Source organism: Rhyacophila brunnea, unplaced genomic scaffold (genome assembly GCF_057557595.1).
Source record: "Rhyacophila brunnea isolate RB1 unplaced genomic scaffold, BYU_Rbru_1.0 scaffold_16, whole genome shotgun sequence".
Taxonomy (NCBI): domain Eukaryota; kingdom Metazoa; phylum Arthropoda; class Insecta; order Trichoptera; family Rhyacophilidae; genus Rhyacophila; species Rhyacophila brunnea.
The window spans coordinates 11,211,834-11,237,113 of NW_028232816.1; the positions used below are offsets into that span (position 1 = coordinate 11,211,834).

General features: G+C 34.2%; 2 protein-coding genes across 2 annotated transcripts in view; both read right to left on the minus strand.

Annotated features, from left to right (window-relative positions):
• Cks30A (Cyclin-dependent kinase subunit 30A) overlaps positions 1 to 25,280 on the minus strand; it is a 204,656-nt gene that overhangs the window by 142,040 nt on the left and 37,336 nt on the right. The window lies entirely within an intron of this gene.
• Positions 1 to 25,280, minus strand: part of LOC147074366 (uncharacterized) — a 55,512-nt gene that overhangs the window by 2,993 nt on the left and 27,239 nt on the right. Inside the window, exons 5-10 of the mRNA XM_085943439.1 lie at positions 24,664 to 24,845; positions 21,014 to 21,158; positions 15,367 to 15,591; positions 11,588 to 11,713; positions 5,202 to 6,675; positions 2,871 to 3,060 (exon numbers count right to left, since the gene is read on the minus strand). Coding sequence (XP_085799565.1) covers positions 2,871 to 3,060; positions 5,202 to 6,675; positions 11,588 to 11,713; positions 15,367 to 15,591; positions 21,014 to 21,158; positions 24,664 to 24,845 — 2,342 coding nt within the window. The remainder of the gene's footprint in view (positions 1 to 2,870; positions 3,061 to 5,201; positions 6,676 to 11,587; positions 11,714 to 15,366; positions 15,592 to 21,013; positions 21,159 to 24,663; positions 24,846 to 25,280) is intronic.

Below are 25,280 nucleotides of genomic sequence, written 5' to 3' on the forward strand. Positions count from 1 at the left end.
ACATCGCGTCTCGCTTACGCTTGAAGACAGTGGCGGCCGGTGGTCTTCAAAATAGCATTTTTTGGTAGTGCGCAATGGTTTACCTTCTATACCCAGCAATGGAGCATAGGGCAAGCACAAGTTCGCGCCACTTCCCTCGGTCCAACGCCGGGAATGGGACGATTTGGCACCGCGAACTGGCCTCCGGTAATTGTTCGCCGGTACAATCGGACGCCGGCCCAATTGGACGCTGACCCAATTGGACGCCGACCCAATTGGCCTCCGGGAGGATTGGACGCCGCACAGTTGAAATAAATGCGCAAAGGAATAGACGTACGTTACGATTTGTTGGAGTAAATAAGCAAGTTAGTTTAATATGCTTCTATCTTCTCAGTAGTTGTACCTTATACATTTCGCGCTTGACACATTTTTAATATAGATTGAGAATAATTATTATGCCTTATGATGTTTATTAAAAGAAAATAATTCTTCACTCGCTAAAACTTAAAGATGTGCATAATCAATTAATTTATAGTCTATACATGGGTAGTTATTTATATTTAAAACAAATATTAAAAATAATGTTAGATGTTAGAATGAAAATAACATTATATTTCAGTGTTTTATCGACTTAATATTATAATAAAGCTTAAACATGTATATTATTATGCATAAATGCGTATTTTAAGATAATATGATTGATAAACTACTTAGGTACTGGGTGCCGGACGAAATCCCGATTCCGAAATCCCGAATGCTGAAATCCCGAATGGCCGAAATCCCGAAAAATAAAAAAATACAAACATCAATGATTGCGCAATTTTTGCAAGAGAGACAAAAACCCATTTTTTGTGGAAATATAAAAAAAATGTAAAATACAAACATCAATAATTGCGCAATCGTGAGCGCAATTTTTGTAAGAGACAAATCCCATTTTTGCGGAAAATGGGTTTTTCCGATTGCGCAATTTTTTTTCAGGAGACCATTTTGCAGAACGAATGGATTTTGTGTCTCTTGCAAAAATTGCGCAATTATTGATGTTTGTATTTTACATTTCCACAAAAAATATGTTTTTGTGTCTCTTGCAAAAATTGCGCAATTATTGATGTTTGTATTTTTTTATTTTTCGGGATTTCGGCCTTCGGGATTTCGTCCGGCACCCAGTACCTAAGTAGTTTATCAATCAAACTACTGAAACATTTATACTTAGTAGATAACTTACTTAATATTTTGTTTGTAATTTCATACTATCTTAAAATACGCATTTATGCATAATAATATACATGTTTAAGCTTTATTATAATGTTAATTCGATAAAACGCTGAAATATAATTTAATTTTCATTCTAACATCTAACATTATTTTTAATATTTGTTGTAAATATAAATAACTACCCATGTATAGACAATAAATTAATTGATTATGCACATCTTTAAGTTTTATCGAGGGAAGAATTATTTTCTTTTAATAAACATCATAAGGCATAATAATTATTCTCAATCTATATTAAAAATGTGTCAAGCGCGAAATGTATAAGGTACAAATACTGAGAAGATAGAAGCATATTAAACTGACTTGCTTATTTACTCCAACAAATTGTAACGTACGTCTATTCCTTTGCGCATTTAATTCAACTGTGTATGAAGTGTCACACTCTTTGGCGGCATCAGGAACACTTGTCCTAGCCACGTAAAGGTCGCAAAGCGTCTCTTCATGATTACCTTAATCACCGAAGACTGCCGTGTCAATAAGCTAATATAATATCTTAGTGTACACTGTACAATAATGACTGAACGTCGAACTTCTCAGAAGATAAATTAAATATGTCTTTGTTTATTTATTCTATTTCTTAAAAAAGTTTTTGAACACTTGAATAATTTAATATCAATAAAGAAAAATAAATGTCACAGTTTATGGCTTAACGCTGCAAACAATGAATGCGTCAGCCAAATTGAACCGTTCTAAAAACGGATGACGACACTGGGTCACTTTGGCAATAGTGAATAGCAGTATATTTATTTCTTAAATTTCACATTATTATTAATTTAAGTGAAATTATAAAATAAACTAACATTGCGTAGGTAATATTTATATTGTAAATCAGCGTTCATTCGAACTCAGATTTATTTCTAATGTATTTATATGTCATTAAAAGTATGTTTCTCTTATATTATCGTTCTTATTTATTATTCAGCTACGACCTACTACCCATGTAGTGCTGCTGTGTTTTTTTGATTTTTCGCGTCGCGTCGCGTCAGTGGGTTTTGGCACTAAATGAGAATTCAACCATTTTTTGTAGTATTGACCTGTGTCCCTGATAACTCTCTTAAAAATAGGGAGCATCAGTTGTTTGTTCGCCCAAAGTGCAGAACTAACCTGCTATTGGTATTGCCAATTCTTCTTCCGACCAACCATGTCCGATCCTAATAAGATCATATGGGCCTCCTCAGAGTGGAGGTTTGTATTAACAGATTGTGTTTTTACGAGAAATGGATGTCAGCCACTTGCTCAACGTATTAGGTCCATATTCTGACTCGTACACAAATTGTAAAACAACATGTGTACTTGCCGGACACAGGATTCGAACCTGGCACCAACGACGCTATAGGCCGATGCTTAAACCGCGCGGCCTTCGTGGAATTGGAGACTTCTTGGAGAGAATTTACATGACTTTAAGTTAAGAGTAATAAAATAGTTAGAATATCTTAATTTACAGTGGAACTTTCAGAGAAAATCGCAAATGATTTCAGGACTAATTTGACTTTAATTAACTAGCAACATAGACTCGACGATAATGGGAACTAAAAAACCACAAAAAAGGCTTTTTTATTTTATTTAATGGCAACCATTTTTTGTAATGTTATTTAAAATGGACAAAGACAATAAATTACCGTGAGACGATTTTGGCGACTTCTTCGTTAGCCAGAAGGAGGCGACGGGGCGATGGCTTTTCGTGGACCACACTCTTGAGGTTAGATTTTCCCTCTGCTGTCAGCAGCTGATGTCCAGCCTGGTGCAGCAGAACGCAAGGTTGATTGTCAGAGTTCCACACCCAAATTTCCAAAACTCGATTGACTATCGCTAAAAAAATATTTGATGATCAGAATCTGCGAATCTGTGAGCTCATACATTTAACCACGTCAAATTGAATGTTGTCAAGATGGAATATAATGACGTCGCTTAAAAAATTGGTCTTTACACGCCTGACATCGTCAGATATATCAAAACCCAACATGCCTGCAATGGGTTGCCCACAGAAGAATCTTTTCTTTCGACCATGTCCGATCCTAATAGGATCATATGGGCCTCAACAGAGTGGAGGTTTGTATTAACAGATTTTGTTTTTACGAGAAATGGATGTCAGCCACTTGCTCAACCTATTAGGACTCACACACAAATTGAAAAACAATGTGTACTTGTCAGACCTAGGATTCGAACCTGGGACCCACGACGCTATAGGCCGACGCTTAAGCCACACGGCCATCGTGGGTGTCAAATAGAAGAGTGACATCATCGAACAAATACTATTTCACAAAATTAAAATGACAGTTCTAAAGTCTGTGCTCAATACACTTTAGAAACCAAGAAACTCTACAAAATGAATGAGTTTTAAACATTTTTTTGGAAAGAAGGTGTAGAGGTTTTACCCAACTCTACAACTAATGTGTTTTTGTCTATGCTCATGTTTAGAGCATAGACAATAGCGAGTCAGAAATGAAATTGTCTAGAGACCTTCAATATATCGTCGCTGTAGATTGGTTTGTCGAATATCCATTTTTGTCAAAATCGACCTTTCAATGCAGAATGATTTTTTTGTATTTAAATGGACCAGAACCATCCTTTTCTTTAAATTAAATTGTATAAATACAGCATTCATATCCTGTAAAAACAACAATTTAAATACCTCGCATGTATTTAAATATAGGATAATGAAATTTGTTTTTTCGTCTCCTGAACATTTGACATTTGGTCTATTCGACAAACCAATCCTACAGCAACGATATGTAGAGGTTACAAGGGCACTCAGCCCTTTTCCAAATTATCAAGTCTTAATGATCATGATAAACGTTTATTATACTAGTGTATTTGTGCCATATAAATAAAAGACAAAACAATATACAGCACACTCTCAGTAATCTGCCGCTTGATTATCCGACAACTACTATAATCCACCGTTATTTTTACTAGTTGAAAGCACAATATCAAGCTCTATAATTATATTATGTTTATATACGCTTGTATGTCGTAATTCGAAATTTTCCCGAAAAAAAAGTTCTTTGAACATTATTTTCATATAAAACCATACCTTTAATTCAAATCCTGGCATATAAAAATATTCAATAAATCGTAATAAAGTACACTATTTCATGAGCCAATCATTGAAAATTGTGACAGACTTTCCTTAAAACATCAAAAATTACTTATTTTATGAAGGTAATAAAAATAATTCTGACATTTTATGACCCAATTCGGTAGGGAGATCTATGATCGGAAACGAAATTAAAGAAAATCAAATTATTTTTTTTTATTTTCGGTCCCATGGAATTCGTATTAACGAGGTTTTACTGGACTTATTTGCGTATTCTTACAAAAGTAAAAGTGGCGACCATTGTTATTTTATTTTTTGACATAAATTTTTTAAATTATTGTTTCAGAATCTACATTAATATGATGTCGATCGTTGGGTTTTTGGCTGCACAAAATAACAGCAAGCGATGAAAATTTATAATGAAATCTTCAGGCTACACAGAAAATTAATGAAGTCATCAATGTGACAGGAGGTGCTGACAAATAATTACCACCAATTGTGGGAGTGTGTTACGATTATGAACCCATGAAATAGCCGATATACTGGATTATTTGTTAGGTTAGGTTAGGTTTTCATTCTTGAATTATGCCAAAATCAGCAATGAAAAATGAATTCATGTTCATAGTGAATCTAATAAAATTGGAGATGGTATACTATACGGTCATCTCTTCCCGATAAGAAAACTCATGGTGAACTGTGCCACAGTGAAATGTTTTACGTACAATTTACATGTAACGCAATGCATGTGCTTTTTCCAAACAAAGCTTTAGAAGCGGACACTCGGCAACTGCCCCACTCCGGGTGTACAAATGTATAATTTACCTCACCAATAATAATGTAACATTGCAATGTGTATCGGTGATCGATAGTTTTAGTTCTACTGTACAATGTAATATATTGTGGCTTTACTCACTTTCAAGTTTTACCAAAGTGGCTGCGGGTTTGACATCCTTAGCGATAGTCAGCTTCTCCATGTCTTCAAACAGTTCCGATTTAATTTGATCCGGAGCTATGACACCTACACCTGCGTCCTCATGGGTCTCCGATTCCGCAGACAATAACCAGAAATCCGATTGCAGGATTGGGGACGATGACATTCTGACATTTCTCCCGAACGGAACATACTCGGATACCATAGGGTTCAATCCTACCTTTGCATGAAGTGTTTCATCATTACGTTTGGAAGATTTTGTGTTATTTCTATCATTCTGTTTGTTCGATATTTCCTTTGTACATATAAAACTGTTAATAAATTTATTATTCTTCATGTCTTCAAACAGTTCCGATTTAATTTGATCCGGAGCTATGACACCTACATCCTCATGGGTCTTCGATTCCGCAGACAATAACCCCAAATCCGATTGCAGGATTGGGGATGATGACTTTCTGATATTTCTCGAGAACGGAACATACTCGGATATCATAGGATTCAATCCTACATTTAGTGTTTCATCATTATTGGTAGATGCTGTATCATTTCTATCATTCGGTTTGTTCGGTATTTCTTTTGTACCCGTTGAATTGTTAATTAATTTATTGTTATTATGTATACTGTTGATTTCAATTTTAGAATTGTTTTCAATTTTGTATGGTAGGTGATGAATGGTATGATTATGACACATTTTTTTATATTCCTCATTCTGCCACGTGTACTTTGGAGACTTGAGATTGTTGAAGACAGCTTGATTCTTTCGGTACGAGGTATCAATTTGCTGATGAGACATAAACCTCGGTCGAATGCCAAGCGGCGGTCTATTCACATAATCGTATGGATCATTGTTATATACAATACCTTTGAAAAGGCTTTTATTATATTGTTGAGGACTGTAACACAATCTAGGACCCGGAGAAAATGCTTGAGCAAAATGATTGTTATAATATTGAGGGTTGTTCGGATGAAACATTGGCGGTGGGCGATTAAATATCGAGAATTGGCCATTCACAGGGGGTAATTGTTGGTAATTATACTGCGGCATGTAATTCGGTGGAGAGCCATAGTTGTTTACTGGCGGTGCCGCATAGCTGAGATTAGGATTATTATCACTGTGACTGATAGGAATATCAGTAGATAAATTGATTTCCGGCAGCAGTTGATATGTTGAATCTTCTTGTATATTTGATGTGACATCAGATAACGGTGACGACGCGCTGTCTGGATATGAACAGCTTCCGGTGAGCACCATATCATCGCTTCCGAGAGACACTGTGTCGGAGAACGGTTTGCAGTCTGACCCACTGGTATTTGCGCTCGATATGTCGATGATTTTTTTTTTGTGGGCGAATTCGTACAATAAATTCTCTCGATTGATGATTTCCAATTCGGCAAAGGTCTTGGCGCGGCCGTTCTCTAGGTCTCCGAACGAGGGAAGTAAATAAGCGAATCCATTCTGAAATTAAAGCTCACGATTTAAATAGAATGAATTGTCTCAATACCTCTTAACAATCAGTCTTGGGTTGTCACACAGTAGCGAAGGGTGGAGGTAGGCTGTTAAGATCTGCCATAAGTAGTGCACATTAAACTTTGTTAGTCATACGTATTTGTTTTTATTGAACTAAGACTACAATTTACAGATGGTGTTGGTTAGTTTTTAAAAATCAATGAAACCCTAACTAAACCAAACCTTAATAGTTTTGGTATACTATGGGCGATGACATAATTGTGCATACTTTTTCATTTATACTTACTTTTTTTCATTGGATTAAGAATACATATTACACATATTATAGGTTTATTTTTTTAAATTCATTAAGCCCTGCCTAAACCAAACTATAATAGATAGAAAATATTATTCTTTCTATAAAATATCCAAAGTTATGTATGATTTAATTGCATAATTTTAGATATTGTATAGATCGACGAGTATTATTTGACTACCTATTATTTATTATGGTTTGGTTTCGCAGGGTTTAATTGAATTTTAAAAACTAACTAACACCGTGTGTAGAGTTGCCGCTTCATAGCTTTGCACTCCTGCTCCAGGATGAAAATGATGTACTTAATATTACTATAAAACTATATTTTTTATACTATAAAACTGTATTATCTATTTATTTTCTTATTACCACATGTATACAATGAATATCATTATTTGATCTAATTTTAATCTAAATCTATAATCATTCGGTTTACAGCCAATTAACAATGAGCAGTATAATATAGACGTAGATCGTCACCATCTCTTCTTTCTTTTGACCATGTCCGATCCCAATAAGATCATATGGGTGTCCACAGAGCGGAGATTTGTATTAACAGATTATTTGTTTTTATGTGATGTTAGCCACTTTCTCAACCAATTAGGTCCATACTCTTGACTCCAAATCGATGGCCTACCTAATGTTAATATTCCGTAAGTGACTTTTCACAAATTGTGCAGGAAAACTATTTCTATCTTTACTGATTTAAATTGGAGTACACATAATTCAAAATATCTTACCGACATTGTATTATATTTCTTACCCATTTTAAATTTAGAAAATAATGAATTCTATTGTTTTTAGTTTTATAGGCATTTTACATACGAGATTGCTAAATATGATACTAAACATAATTTGAAGCATGAACAGTAAGCTGTAGCATCTATAATAACAAACCATAATTCAAATCTGTAATTGCTCTCTACTCAGACCAATATGATGTCATTTTACCCGGTCGGCGCACGATATTCTGGAACTTACGCATGGCTAAAACGATTAGCACGGTTTAAGTTGTTTTATAATGGCTTTAGTTCATACTAAGCTTTGGGTTCATTTTAAGTAAACTAAATATATAGCCGGGGCGCAAATGATTCCAGTGAAGATGATGTATACGGTGCACAGTGCCTGTATTACCGCCTATTGGCAATATGGGCACATCGGTTTATAAGTTATATAAAATATATAACATAATATAACAGCAGCAAGAGAGGTACAGTTAAAATATAGCACTTATTGCAACAATTACAACCAATTTATTGTAAATGTTACAATACTTTGATACAAGTTTGATAATATTTATCACTTTAGCGGTCGATAAGTATAGAATAGACCCACAGATGTGAAAACGACTCCTAATTTATTTTTTCTTATGTCATTCTCACTCGTTAATCTCAGCACCTTGTAATTGTCACAATAAGTGCCAATACTTTGATACAAACCTACCCTAGATAGCTGCCGTAGCGGCCGAAAGCAGTCTTGTGCATAGAATAGATGCGCAGATACTGTTATGTACATATTTTATTCTATTAGATTATATTACAATAATTCTTTAGAGAAATATGTAACATGAAAGTAGGTAAATGGCATGGTTATATTTTAAGAAAATGAATTCAAATTTAAATCTGTAAATCGTAATTCATAAAACTTTTTTTACATTTTATTTCTTATCTACGGAACTCAATTGATTGTTTGGGAAAATATTACCTTAACAGCCTTAAATGTGATGTTTTTTATTCAGTAATGATGAATCACCTAACAATCTCACAAAAACTTAAAAAAACCTATTATATTATGTATATTTTATAGGTAGTAAAAGATAATTAAAATAATAAGGCAGTTTGTGTTTTTTAGAATGATTTATTATAAAAAAAATATTACATCAAGAAAGCAATATTTTCCCAATACAATTAATTTTTAAACAAATTAAATATAAATTAATATCATAGGACATTATTGCTCGTTTATACATTCATGGATTTACTGCTGGCAGTATGCATTATCGCGACCTTAACAATAAAATGGAAGTGTAATATCATATTTACACGTGCATGGATTTACTGTTGACAATAAGAATTATCGCGGCCATAACAAGAAAATGTATGGGTAAACATGTTTTATCTTGCAGTTGCAAACTTGCATGCATGAGTCAAACAAGTTTGGAAGCTTCTGAATTTTCATACGACAGTAGGGATATTTTTGATCTGCGCCTGCGCAGTATAACGATAGTGGCGAACCTGCCGCCAAAAAAATGACTACTCATTTTGAGGTTAACCGATTGTCACTACCTGTCAAATAGTACCATAAAATGACAACATCGTGTCTCGCTTACTCTTGAAGAATGAGATTGGAGAGGCAATCAGCACTATTACACGTAAACAGCTATTGTCACGATAGTTTAACCCATTCGCTGCGGACCTTTTAATTAGGTAATATTTAATTTACTGCTGACCAGATAATTACTAATTAATTACCACATTTAAATATCATGTTAATTATATCTAATGGCCAAGTAATGCAAACGCGCTAGTCACGTTGTAAGCACTAAATGAGTTAAAACACGCACTATTGTTAAATCCATGCACGTGTACAGGCGCTATAAACACATATTATCGTGCAAGTTGCAAGTCCAGTGGCTACTAAATTTTCACACGATAGTCGATATTTGCGCATGCCCGGTAGAACAATAGTGGCGAACTAGCTGGAATATATATATATATACAAAGTACACCGCAAAGCACAAAAAACCTTCACACAACAACACGTCTTGCTGATACTGGAAAAATGATATTGGTGCGATAATTAGCATTCATACGCTACTGCTGGTAGTAAATCCACGCACGTGTACAGGCTCTATTATATTTTAATGCAACTTACTGCATTGACTTTAGTATAAACCAGTGATGTGCAACTCACAAGAAAAAAAAAACGGTGCGTGTACTTATGTACGCGCGTTAAAAGTTATACTTCTTTGGCGTAACAAAACAAAAACAAAACTTGTGATAAACTAGATTCTTTGACTAGCTCTTAATTATCTTGTTAAATTACACACTCAAGAAAAAGGACCGCTTATTGGAACGCCGTTGGTTTATTTCTATACACTTTAACTTATATTACTAAATTATATAATGGTTTCTCGTTGTTTTTATTTTTTTAAAGTACCAACTTTACTGTCACTCTGACGTTTAATCATTTGTTTACGTAAGGAATTGCAAATGGCCGACAATAATAAATTCGCTGCCTAGGCAACGGAACAATTCTAAACTGTAATATTATACTGTATAATCGTCACGATTGCAGTATCATACTGTGGCGTAAAGGAAGTGCGTTAGTCTGATAACCGAACAATCGGTGGTCCAAATCCAATTGAGTGTTTCTTTTTGTGTGAAAAAATAAATTATGTGTTACATGTCACACGCCAAAAATACACTCTGATCTGATTTTGAGCGCCAAAAGTAGTAGATATAACTTCAAAAAAATTATAATAGCAATAATTATGAAAATATGACGTATGGAAATAGAAAATTTGTCAGTAGCATAAAAAAGTGGCCAGACTCCGTTTCTACAGCTCAAATCAACCCAGTTAACCCCATAACATCTTTTTGATATTATTCTTGATCTTAAGATACTTCTAGATCAATCTACATACAAAGTGGTTATCTAAATTGCAAGTTAAGGCGATGCTTTACCTACCAGAGGCACCTAGCGGAAAAATACGAAGCTTGCAATTTGAGACATTTTTTGATAATTTACAATTTCAATGGTATTAATTAATAGATATGTATCTGAAATCATTAAAAGATAAACTTACAATTGTAAAAAACTTAATAAAATGTGAATTTGTTGAATCGGACCGCATCTTATTATTACATTTTAACAATAAATATGACCATAAATTATTATTATATTTTATAGTCATATTTATTGTTAAAATTTAGTTTATTAAGTTTTCTAAGCATCACCTATGAGATTTTTGACAAATTCATAGTTTTATTAGTTTATTAAGTTTTCTAAGCATCACCTATGAGATTTTTGACAAATTCATAGTTTTAATATTTTTTATATCTATTTTAAAAAACATCTATTTTTATAAAAATATAAATATGTATAACTTGAAATCCTTTTTATTTCTTTTAAAAATCGATGTTTTTTAAAATAGATATAAAAAATATTAAAACTATGAATTTGTCAAAAATCTCTTAGGCGATGAATAGAAAACTTAATAAACCAAATTTCAATAATAAATATGACCATAAAATATATGTAATAATAAGATGCGGTCCGATTCAACAAATCCAAGTATTAATGCAGTTGAAATTGTAAATTATCAAAAAAATGTCTCATATTACAAGCTTCGTATTTTTCCGCTAGGTGGCTCTGGTAGGTAAAGACATTGCATTAATCAGACGATGAAGAAAACCCATCTGAGACATAATCAGTCCAGCTTTCATCAGATGACATCTCATCCGTTACAGATTTGGTCTTCGGCTTGAATTGTTCAAAGCCGGTACGGGGCATGTTCGGATTGGCCACTTTACGGGGGATGTTATTTTTCCAGTTCTCAATGGCCTGATGGGTGTCCGTGCGGTTCCGATTGTTGATACTTACATCAGGGGTGTGCTTGCCCTCCACTTCGATGTCAAGCTCAGCGAGGCCCTCAATACATAGTACATCGTTGATGTGTATATCCGAAATATCAGAGGTGTCGACCAGACCCAACACCGCCACGTTTTCCTAAAATTATAATAGAAATTAATCAACTAATTATTGGAGAGGTCACATTTAAAGAATGAAAGAAAGTGATTAGACGTTTGGTTGTCATACATGGACGGTAATCAAAATGCAAAATGTCAAACACTTTCTTTTCTATTGAAACTTGTTTGCATGCGCTTTTGAGGAGCAACTTGCAAATGGCGCACTGAAAAGTGAGACAACAATGCATATTATGTAAATTTGCAGGGTATGTGACAAAACATATTCGCCTCTCTTGAAGCGTCTAGGCACATGTGTAGTCTTTTGCAAGCCACATCATAGTATTGAACTCAAAGTTACACAGTCAACAATCAATTTCCATTCCATCATCCAGAAATTTTATTTGGATCACTGACAATCAGCGATCCTCCGGCGAGTGTTATTTTCAGAACTACATAATTGTTTTAATTGTTATGGGCTCGGTTCCATCAAATGAAAAGTTGGAACCCCGATTCAGGGAGACGATTCCGGTTCTTTAAAAACACAATAAATGATTGTACCTACATACCTATTCATGGTACAGTAAAACCTCGTTAACACTTTACGGTCCGGCAACGCCACATTGGCGTCCTTTGCGAGCCGAACATACGATCCGGCGACGCCAACGTGGCGTTTTCACTTACGCATATCTTTACTGTGAAAAATAAATATGAAATTTAATATTTGGTTGCAAGATCTATCGACAGATGGTTGAATGACATGTGCAAGAAGTAAAAGCACGATGGAAAAAAAATATTTCGGGGTTTTTACAGAGATGGCGGACGTAATACCTTTCAGTATTTTTTTGTACCTACACCATTTTTTTAATTAGTTACAAGCCCGTTTCTAGGCGGGTGAATCACGAGACATAAACAAAAAAGGTAATAAACACTCAATGTTATATTCCAGTGTCGTCACTTCAACTTCGAAATTTAATTGTCGACCCTTTTCAGTGGTAGTCAACCCTTTATGAACCTGCATTTTTTTTTTAAAAAATGAACCCGATTTTTAGCTATGAAATTGCGTGCTATTTGATATTTTGTCTTTAATGGTTTACTACCCATGAAACGTCCACCATGCTTCATCATCCATGATAGAAATTTTATCTTGAAAATGAGAACAGTTATAAATGTGAACTTGTATCGCGTTGTCATTTTCGTTCGCTTTTTTCAGGAGATTATTGCTTGTGTAACTGCATAAATAATAGCTATTATTATTTATATTTGTTGCACTAATTTCATTGAAAAAATAATTAATCTAAGTATATTTTAGCTAGGATATATATTTTTTATTAGTTTTATCTCCAAAAACACTTTTTAAAATGGAGGACCAATCGTTTTTAGAGGAAAACTATGCGGATTGTATGTCAGATATTCCCAGTGACTGTGAAGATATCAGAGATTTTAGTGATATTGAAATAGACTCATTTGCTCCTTTGAGAACACGCCCACGTACAACATATTTCGCGAGTGATTCTGAGGATCTCCACCGAGAGAGAACAAGTTATTTGAAGGATTATCAGGAGTAACATTTGACACTGATAATTTAAGTCCTGAAGCTAGATCTAAAAAATGAGTGGACATAACCATGTCGGAGTTAAAAAAGTGGTTCGGGTTGGTGATAATAATGGGAATTGTCAGAAAAACGACTCAGTCTTATTGGTCGACAAATCCACTTATAGAGATTCCCATATTTTCGAAAACTATGCCACGTAAGCGGTTTTTCAAATATTGCGATATTTACATTTCACTAATAATGAAAAATGAAATTTCACGATTTTTTGTTGAACATAAAGTTTGGATCGAGTATATACAGACATCTGAATCAATTGATGTTACGGAAACGCATGCACCTTCTATATCTTCTGATACAGATTCAACCCATAAAACCAGTTCACCTACTTCATTACAAAGACTCTCTGGCAGTATAAAACTACATCAAATATCTCCGCAATTTTCAGTCACAATCAAATATTTCCGGGGATTTCCGCAACTAATAAACGTTTAAGAAGAAAGTGTGAAGTGTATTCCCCACATAAACTTCGAAAAGAACCGAAAGAGTGTAAAGTACCTCTACATCTACATATTGGTAATTGCTTTTCTTATCATTTAAAAAAGTGTATTAGTTGTTAGTTCATTTTACATTCATAGTTTTATAAACTATTTCAAATAATTTCAGTTTTAGTGTTTAATTTGTTTTAAATCTACTCGTACACTATATTATTATGTGCCAATAATTATTTCGTGCCTAGCCAGCTATCTTGAGTGTTCATTCAAATATTTTTGTGGAATATAAGTAGATGTTTGTTTTACAATTTATTGCTCATAGATTTTGTTATATGATTTTTTAACGCACGCCTCTGCACTGTTATTGGATTGTCTCGATTCTTACAAAAATACCAAATTGTAATAAGCGGTGGGAATGTATATGCGTGCATTTTATTTAATTGAATTTACTCGAAAATATGCACGCCACTGCACTGCCTCTACTGGCTAGGCTTCAGCCATAAAACTCATAAAACCAATAAATCAGTAATAAGTGTTCGTTCGGGAATGAATGTGCATTCATTTTTAAACACTTCACAGTTTGTGTGAAGTCTTTGTTATTTTATTATATTTGATAATCAGAGATATGAGTAGCTAGCGCTAAAAATGAATTGATATGTATTCTATAGCGGTGTAAAACATTTTGTATTTGAATATTTTATTACATTTTTTAATTAAAAACTAATATATTGTGATTGCTTTATATCAATAGGCTGTTTCCTTACATTATATTTAACAAATTTAACTAATCTAATAACATATAATAAACAATTTACGAAAATTTACAAATTATATACTTTACCTTTATGGAACGCGGGCCAGAGGTTGACAAGTGTTGAATAAATGACACAATTTGATGCATTGATATATTTTAAGTATTTTCTGAAAATTTTATTGAAATATATCAATAGGTTCAAAAGTTATATCATTTTTAACTTCACGATCGAAATTTGTTGATTTTCATTTAAAAATACCGGATATTGGTGTAGGTACGTCGCGAAAATTCGCGGACCATATAGTGTTAATACGAATTCCACGAGACCGAAAATCGAAAAAAAATTCGAATTACGAATTATGAAATGTATGGGGGAAAATATAAAAATTAAAAATTTTTTTTTTTGATTTTCACCAATATTGTTTACGATCATAGATGTGCTTACCAAATTTCCGATTCAGTGTGTTCAAGGGTCATAAAATGTCAGGATTATTTTTATTACCGTCATAAAATAAGTAATTTTTGATATTTTAAGAAAATCCCGGCACAATTTTCATTGATTGGCTCATGAAATAGTGTACTTTATTATGATTTATTGAATATTTTTATATGCCAGGACTCTGAAATCATTTCGAATTACGAAATTTGAATTAAAGGTATGGTTTTATATGAAAATAATGTTCAAAGGACTTTTTTTTTGGGAAAATTTAAAATTACGGTGAATTTCGAATTATCAGTGTTCTTACTAACGAGGTTTTACTGTGAATTTAAAATACCTGTATAACTAATTATTATTCGCGACTCGATATTGATAATACAGCATGTCAATTAGCTGATAGTAAACGTTGGGTGGAATGCAGTCGGTGATGATAAATGTTCAAAGGTCATTATAATACCTGTTGATCGAACGCCATGATATTGCCGATGAGCGCCTTATATCTAATGAGGGCGAGAAACCGTCTGCGGGCGGCTTGCGACCAAGAGGTGGCCCCCAGCACAGGCTTCACATTCAAAAGGCGCCCTCGGAGCGCCTGCTGGGGCAGGTGACTGAAGCGTTCCGCGAGGTGGAAGAGTCTAGTAGCTGGGACTGTTTGGATGGTGCCATAGTCAATGAAACGGACCTAGCATCAAAATAAAAATTTGTTAAAAATATGGTAACCGGTCAAAGGGAGTTCCACATACGCTGAAGACAACCTTCTCGACCATATAGAACCCAAATATATAGACATTACTAGGGAATCCAATCCCGAGCCAAAATTTTAACCCCAGGATTTCGGGATCACAATTTGACGATCCCGGGATTGGCGTTCACTCCCTACTTCAATTATAGTTTGTCAATTTATGGCTACGGCCGTATGTTGTAGCTTAACCACTGGGGAATGCCAAAAGAAATGGCGTATTTCAAAAAAACACTACCTTATTCTTAAGTCAATAATTATTATAAAGCAATCATTATTCGTAGGATGTTTATCACACTTGAATGGTCAAAGACATAGCTTATAATGAGTATCTTTAGAATTATCTTCAAATATGTTAATCTTGCCCATTTTTTGAATAATAAAATGCCCAAATCTTGTCAAATTTGGGATCACAGAGATTATCAATATAATTTTTTATCGTAAATAAATGTAAAAAATCTTAACACCACTGCACATTTATGTACTGAAATATGACTATATTATAAAACATTAGAGCGAGAGGTTTAAAAGAATACTATTTTATGTAATAAAAATACTTTATGCAGTCATCAAATGTTTAAAATAAATATAAAGGATAATAAGGCTTCAAAATTATATAAATAGATTATCTACAACGTTTAAGGAATGTCCAGAATCATGCTTTGAAAATAGAACAGAAGCTCCATTTTGACCTACGCTGAGCATGTCCCCCCTTAATATTATTTTTACAAATAGCATTGATAAAATCAGTCAAAAATGTCTAGTATAATTTATACTATTTAAGACATTTAATTTTAATATTGTGTAAAATCAATCATGGAAATACATGGGTTTAATGGAGTAAATAATATGTATTGTAATATAGATAATAATGTGAAAGTAAAAGTTTGTTTTTAATTTATTTAAGAAAAGATAACATTCATGAAATTCGGCGTAGAAACATGTGCCTGCCTGCATGTCCATGACACTGGCGGTTAGACGCCGTTCGCGTGACAGAATGTCAGTGGCGTCTAGCTGGTTAAATGAACGAATTTATTATTTTTCTGATGTTCTTACGATTGCGTATGACAACAAAAAATGGTTATTTATTATCTGTGAATACACGGCGATTCCCCCTGTGACATGTGCAGGTACATACACTTCACTAACGTAATTAATTTTGTACACATACTACTTGTTTGTGATTGGTAAAAAAGAGGTTTCGGGATTATGTTTACTAATTCCGGGATTCATAGGTATCGATAATTGTCCGGGATTCCCTAGACCAGGGGGGGGCAAACTGCGACCCGCGGGTATTTTTTTGCGGCCCGCCATCATTAATTGTACTACTGATTACGAATAACTTCCTTCGTACGTCTTCCTTGCGTCTCGTCTCACACTATGTAACCACTATTTTCTACGTTGAACATCGTGACACATTTAAATACTTTTAACTCCGCGTTGCAAGGAAAGAAAATATATGCCCATGATATGGTAAAAAGTTTGAATGGATTTCAATTAACCCTTTTACTCCCACGGGGCCGATATTTCGGCCCACCATACCTATGCGAAAACTCCATCTGGGCCGATCCATCGGCCGAAAGTTTGGAACCAAATTTACGATTTATTCCAAATTTTTTCCTGTCATATTTCGTTCATGTAGACGAAGCATTATATTCACTGTGTGTTGATTGTGAGTAACATTTATTTTAGTGTCTGCATTGTTTATAATTATGCCATACCCTAATAACTCACAAGTCATAATTGCTCTGCTGTCGAACATGAGACCAAAGAGGGTCATAAAAATAATAAAACATTATTTTTATGACACATTTTAAATTCTGATATTTCTTTTAGTTGTTTTATGATTCATATATCACATTACAAAATGAAATTTGTAATTTTTGAACTAACAATGGATGCCACTGTATTTTTGGTAAGATGGTGAAAAAATACATGAATATAAATATTATTATAAATGATTTAGTGCTTTGAGACTTATTTTTTGAAATAACTTCATTCCATATCAGTTGGTCGTCGATACTGTATCGAATTCTCTTGCGATTTCGTGAATTGAATAATATTCTTGAATACCTTGACACTATACGATTTTTTTTGATTACTTTATAAAAATTCTATTTCATAGAGAAATAATAATATGTTTATTTTTTTTTCTGTTACTACATAAGGATAGATTATATTATAAAATTTGATATATCAATTATAAATAAAAAAATGTTGTCACACTTGTTTTGTTGTTCAAACATAGTTTTATCCGTTCATTTCTAAATAAATATTGATACATTATTTTTTTCTTTTGTTTTATTGATGTAAACTATCAATATTATTACTTATTATTGCTTTATACACCATTGAGAACACACAAAAAAAGTTTCAAATTTTTAAAACATGTGTAGAATTAGTTATTTAAAAAAAACTAAATCGACGATTTGTTGTCAAAAAACGCTTGGGAGTTTTCGCATATGCTAGGCTAAATCAGCTGGGAGTAAAAGAGTTAAAACTCAAGTTATTCCTTCGATAAATATTGAATAACAATGTGGACCACTTTCCAACTTTGTAGTTGCTGAATATACCAGAATATAAATTTGAATAATATGGTAAAATTATTAAAGCTCTGGATGATGATTTTTCACAAAGATTTGGTGACTTCCGAAAAATTGAGACAAGTTTAGTAATAGTACGCGATCTATTTTCAATAGATTGATAGTGTACCGACAGAGCTACAACTTGAGATTATTGATCTGCAGTGTGACACTGATTTAAGAGAATTGCATCGTCGTGAAGAAATCTCCAAATTTTACAATGCCCTTAATTCAGACAAATTCGACCAACTTAAAGATTATGCAAGAAAAATGTTCGTTATTTTTGGATCAACCTATATATTTTATGTGAACAAACATATTCGATCATGAAACTCAATAAAAATTCTTTACGATCAAATATCTCCGATGCCCATGTACAAGCAGTTTTGAAAATATCAACTACAAAATTAACACCTGAATTTAAAAAAAATGTTAAAAAATGTACAACAGTTTCATTCTTCTCATTTTTTTGTAATGTTTGTTTTTCGTAATAAAAAATAGTGTATATCTAAATATGGTATTTTACTTGCGGCCCGCCACTCATTTTGAATTCTTGGATTTGGTCCTCCATCCAAAAAGTTTGCCCCCCCCTGCCCTAGACATAGCGCTGAGAAAATATGTTGATGTTACGTTTAATTGAAATACATGACAAAAGCCACGTATATAAAATTTTTAATTAATAAGGCAACGTTGCTTTCTGTAATTAAAATTGTTGCCATTTTCAATATTTCGATTACCCGATGATTTTTTTTTTTAATATCAACATATGAAGTAAAGAAAGTGGATTGAATAGTAATTTAACAGCGCTTTAACAGTGGTTAAACTTAGCGTATTCATCATTCATATATTCTTTTATTGACATGGCAATGAAATTTTTAAATTTTATTAAGATGGTGTCTGTTGACATAATAGATGTCAATGTAGTGTTGACACATAAATAATATAATACAGCTAATCTTCTGTGTATGCTTTGTACGAAACAACATAAAAGAACTGTATTTATTTGATTTCTGGTTAAAATATTTAATGATCGACAGCTATAAGATTTGTTTCATTCTAATGGCGCACATTATACGCTGCATGCGCACACTCATCCTACATTAAACACTATATACTGTTTGTCACTAATAAACTTTGGTAGTTCAGTCTATCAATCATAAATAACTTAGCAGTGAATCAAATTAAGACGATATCAAGTATGCAGAGTAAGCAGAGATTCTTCTGGCATTGCATTGCGGCCACAATGAAATCGCTTTGAAAAACAATTTGAAAGTAGCGACACCAACGTCTAAATCAGGGGTACCCAACTCGTTTGGTGGGCCACATATATAAAAAAAACATGGAACTTATTCAAAATATTTTATTACCTTATAATTAATGTGACACTTATTTTTGTATATTGTTTTTTTTACTACATTTAATCTCGAAAATAACGATTCGCAGCAGTATGTAGTCCCAAATACTGCTGTAATGCACATTGCCAGTCGTTTTAATTTTGGAAATTTATCTTCGAGGATATATTTCCCATAAAACTCAAGCTTATTTCCTTCGAGCATGCACTTTAACTCTATGCTTGATTGCAATAAGTTCTATTAGCTCCATTTGTAAATTTGGAGGCGCTGATTCCACCTCCACGTTAAATGGAGTTAAGAATATTTTGAACACTTCCTCATACTTTTGCATAAATGCGAATCTGGTAACGAATTCTCTAATTAATTTTGTGACTTATTAGAATATTTAAAAAAATCTTTACGGTCACTATTAGGTACAGAGTGTGTGGAGTCGGCATAAGCATAAAAACAGGTACTAGCATGCAGCACAACAAGAAAGTTCTAATTTCACAAAATATAAATGTGATAAATTTAGGAGATTTTTTTATTATTGTATGAATACCAAAATGCACAATATAGAAAGCTGAAAACTTCCGCAAAACTGCTGTAAAAAGTTTTTTTTCGCCGGGCTAAATGAGTCGCCTACACTGCCACAAGAATCTGACACCTTTCTTCTCCTTCTAAAGCCACCTATCAATCAAGACTGTTACCTATTGTTAATACCTTGATTAAAAATAATAAAAGATCATATCCAATATTAACAGAATTTGAGACACCACCTCAGATGCAGATAATAATTAGATTTGGTAGAGTACAGGGTAGATGTGAGTTAGAAATACTGTCACCAGTTTGCGTACTCAAGTCTCGGCATGTACTACCCATACTCAGTACGTATGGCCCAATAAACTTGTATGCGATGAGATCATCGCCACGACTCGCTAGTTGGTACTGTAGACTCTCAATACTATTGACATTAAATAGCAGTGATACTGATTCGTGATTCTTATATATGAACAATAGGTCATAAATTTTGTGTAATGGGCAGCACATTCCCTCAACCTAACATAAAAACAACTCATAAATTTAAAATGTGTTTTTTATAACAAAATTTTAATTATAATTAAATATTATATTAATTACATTTATTAATAAATTAAAATTATAATAAAAAAATTTATAATAAATGGGACATTTCGAAAAGCAGAGTATTTTTAGCGATTCATTAAAGCCGATATTTCAAATACTAGTAAGTATTTTGGAAAAAGTTTCGATACTAATATTAAGTATTTTTTTATACTGGTAATAAGTATACTTAGTTTTCAAAATATACCAGTTTTCCCACCTCTAGTACAGAGCCTAGATTGCGATGGTTGTGGGTTCAAACCACATTCGGTAAAAATGAATAGGTACATGTATCCGAGATGTCCTAAATTATATAAAACCAATACACACCTTAACATTGTCCGCGTCGACATTATCGATGACAATGGCACGATGGTAGAAGTCGCTGAAGGTGCACGCGCAGTACTGTCCCACTACCGCCACCTGCCGGGCCATAGGCATCTGCTCTACCATCTTCACGTCTCTGTAGAAGACCCTGCGCCAAAGAACAAATCATATTAATTAACAGTACAGTACGACCAGACCTTGGATTGCAGGCATAATTCGTTCAAAGCAAATTTCACCATAAGTAATGGAAAAACCTAAAAATATCCATACAAAAATGATTATGTAAGACAAAATACCTTTTTATATTATTATTATTTCAATTCAATTTAAAGTAATATCGAATTTATTAAATTATTGTATAGGACGACTTTCACTATCAACAAAATCGCTATATGATGGCTAACTGGATTTTTTTTCTTTTCATGTGACATGAACAAGGAACTCATTCAATGACACTTGCTTTTGCCTTCTTGTGAAGATTCTCAGTGAGACAAGAGAGAAGAACCATCGGCTCAGTTGTGATCATGTGAAGTTCTGTAGGCAAAACATATACGTACTACACTTTGCTTGTATGTCAAGTTATAATATATTAAAACATTTTGCTGTTTTTTGTCTGATAAATCACTCGCAGAGCAAGTAAATTTGTGATTATATCGAGATACATGTCCCACCATCACGGCAACAAATTTAGTCTACGGTTTCGTCATTTTACAGAATATTCTGAACAATCACTGTCTTTAGAAATTACATAGTGCAAACTGCTAAAAACAAAAAAACACGCGATTTTGACACGGATCGAAAATGTGTAGGCATGTAGAAAATGATAAAAAATGTTCATTGAGTCATGCGGTTGTCGATGCAGTGCCGTATGCGTGAAGTGACCTCAATCTTGTTCTGGTGATTTGGGCAGATTTTGCCAACTGACAATGTCCATTTAAAGATTCAAAATGTGCTACGGGATGCAACCATCAGTCTGATAACATTTAAACACCAAGAAAAACGACATAAACTTTCTTCCCGTAGTGGCAGCTTACTGTGACGTCACGTAATAGTACATGACGCATAATATATTTGGCACTTTACTCGCAATCTAAGATTTAACTATATATGAAAGGGGAGCAAAACAGTAGCATATATATGCCTTCATTACATGATTGAAAACACCAGGTCCGTGGAGTAGTGAATAGTAAGTGTGCCGAGTACATGCGACAACTGGAACTATTTGTTTAGCACTCCATTTTCTCAATCTTCAACATCTTCATCGTCAATATATTACTTAGTTCGAAGAAGCCTCGAGAGTGGGTCTATTGTTTGGGCCCAGCACAAATTAAAGTACGGGCTTATGGTGGAGACGTTTCAAAATAAATTTCTGAGACTCCTTTACTTGGGGCTGTATGGATACTGTCCGTGGCTTTATCCGACTACACGCACCTATAAGATATGCTTACATACTGTAATCTCAAAATAATAAGAATAACTCAGGTACAAGAGTTACACATTAAACTAACTAGAGGTTGTATAGTCTGCTATTCTCGAAATTCGGTTGATCTGAGTTTTCGTAAGGAGTCATGGCTCGCTACCATAAAGCGACACCATCAGAATGCAAGCATCAAATAGGCGGCATTTGGTTATAACTCATTACAATCTTGCAGTGGCGAGGGATGGAGGTGGGGAGTTAAGATCCGACATAGATAGTGCAAACAAAACCATCATCATCATCAGTCTGAATCTATCCACTGCTGGATGAAGGCCTCTTCAAGCTGCTTCCACTTCTCTCGGTCCTGTGTGTTGCATTGCCACGTACTTCCACAGAACTTTATCATTTCATCGATCCAGCGGCCTCTAGGGACCGCTAGGGACCTTGCGGACGTTTTGTACCTCTCAAATACCACTGGTGACTAAATTTGTCCAACGATTGTCAATTCTTCGAGCTATGTGTCCAGCCCATCTCCATTTGAGGCTTTTAATGAATGATTTTTTGCGAACTCTTATTACATCGCAAACCCTTGTCTGCTTTCTTATCCACTCATTCCTTTTTTTGTCCTTTCGCGTTATGCCCAGTATGCACCTCTCTATACACGTTGTGCTACTGTAAGTTTCTGGATCTGTCACTTAGGGTCCATGTTTCACACGCATACGTTATCACGGGAAGCAACACCTTTGCGCTTTAGGCAAAGTGGAAGGTCACTTTTGAAGACATTATTCAGGCGGCCAAAAGCACTCCAGCCTAGCTTTACTCTGCGAACAATTTCATCAAATATACTTCCATCTATTATAGGCACTTGTTGAGATAGATGTAGTTTTTCACCTGTTCGAGCTGAGTCCCATTGATGAGGATCTCTTTTTGGCCCGCAAAGCAGTTGAACATGACTTTCGTCTTTGTTACATTTATTTTCAAACCTACTTTGTTGCTTACTTCAGCGAGTTCTGCATTCTGCTTTGGAGGTCTTCCGAGTCTTGCGAGAAAATTACTATGTCATCGGCAAAGCGCAGATGACTCAGGTATTCTAGATTTATCGGGATCCCTTTGTCATTCCAGTCAAGTTGCCTGAATTAAGTCTTCAAGGGTAGCTGTAAATAGTTTAGGTGAGATTGTATCACCTTGTCGGACTCCTTTGCTGATAGGAAATCTGCGCGATGGTTTATGGAGGTTGAGAGATGCTGTTGCGCTACTGTATTATATATTATTGAAAATATTTATATAGCGCCCGGGGATTCCTTGATTTCTGAGTGCATCGAGTATTGAACATTTCTTTATGGAATCGAACGCCTTATCATAGTCAATAAAACCCATGCATAGTGGCAGTTTGTATTCCTGGCACCGCTCTATGGTTTCTCTGACCATCAGTCATACCTATTTGTTAATTCGGCGAATTTCGAATTATCAGTGTTCTTACTAACGAGGTTTTACTGTAAATAGTTAGATTTTAATTCAACCAAACTATAAATTGTTTTGTTGTGCTATGGGCGATCCGATAAAAATAGTGTACATTTTTTCAGTCATACTTATTTGTTTTTGTTGAATTAAGAATACATAATATGGATAAAAAATATCCTTCTATCTACAAAAAATATCTAAAAATATAATATGATTTAATGGCATAATTTTAGATATTTTATAGACGAATATTTTTTTAGTATCTATTATTGCTTTAAGGGTTTAACTGAATTTTAAAAACTAACCAACACTATCTGCAATTTGTACTCTTAGTTCAATGAAAACAAATACGTATGACTGACATAGTGTGCACTATTTATGTCGGATCGTAACAGCCTACATCCACCCTTTAGCCATTCTTATTTGGATAGCGAACTCTTTGCAAAGTGCCATTTCCCGTGACGTGCTGCACCATGTAGTTGTAACATTTTCGATGGTCTGCTCGTGAAGTCCAAGTCAATTAATTGGGAAGTCCGGATCAGTTGGTTGTCTTCATGTTGATTTTCATCCTGATGCAAAATGTATTGTTATGTTCGATACAAATCAATAGTTGATGCGTGTAAGTGGTTAGTTGGGCTGGGAGCAACATTTCCTCCCATCCGCTTGAGCTGAAATTTTGCAGGAATTGTTTAATCATCAAATGTAGTAAATGATAGCCACTCTAAATTGGACAAAGAATAATTTCACAATGAAATATTTAAGGAAGGTTACTTACTCCATTTTATCCATTAAGGTGTCGAGAGCAGAACTGGTCTGGGCCCCTCGAATGTTGTACCAGAAGTGAGAAGGGTCTCGCACCTCACTTATGAGCACTTCGACAGTGCCTATCGGCGGCTGCTGCTGTATCGGTATAAATTTCTTCAAGTTTACGCAGTTCAACGGGTAGAGGGACGGATGCTAATGAAATAAATAATGAAACAATTATTTATATTGCTCAGCCCAGCTGAAACCGAGAGTTATAAGCATTATTGCTTCCATTCTCGGCCATCTCGAACAGTGTGTGTATTCCGCTGTACTTTACTACAGTAGCGTTGTTTTAAATAAATTAAAATATTATACATAATATACTGCCATCTCTTGCAATTATGGTGACGTTCTTAACTGATATACAGTACACTCTCAGTAAGATGCCGCTCGATTATCCGACAACTACTATGATCCGCCGTTCTTTCTACTAGTTGAAAGCACAAAATCAAGCTATATAATCCGCCGGTATGCGTATGTCAAATTCAGTAGTCTGTCGCGTGCCAATATTATGACTTACGACTCTTATGAGCTGTCCGCCGTCTAGCCCAGTTCCGTTGACCATTAAATTTAACCTGAGTTAATAAT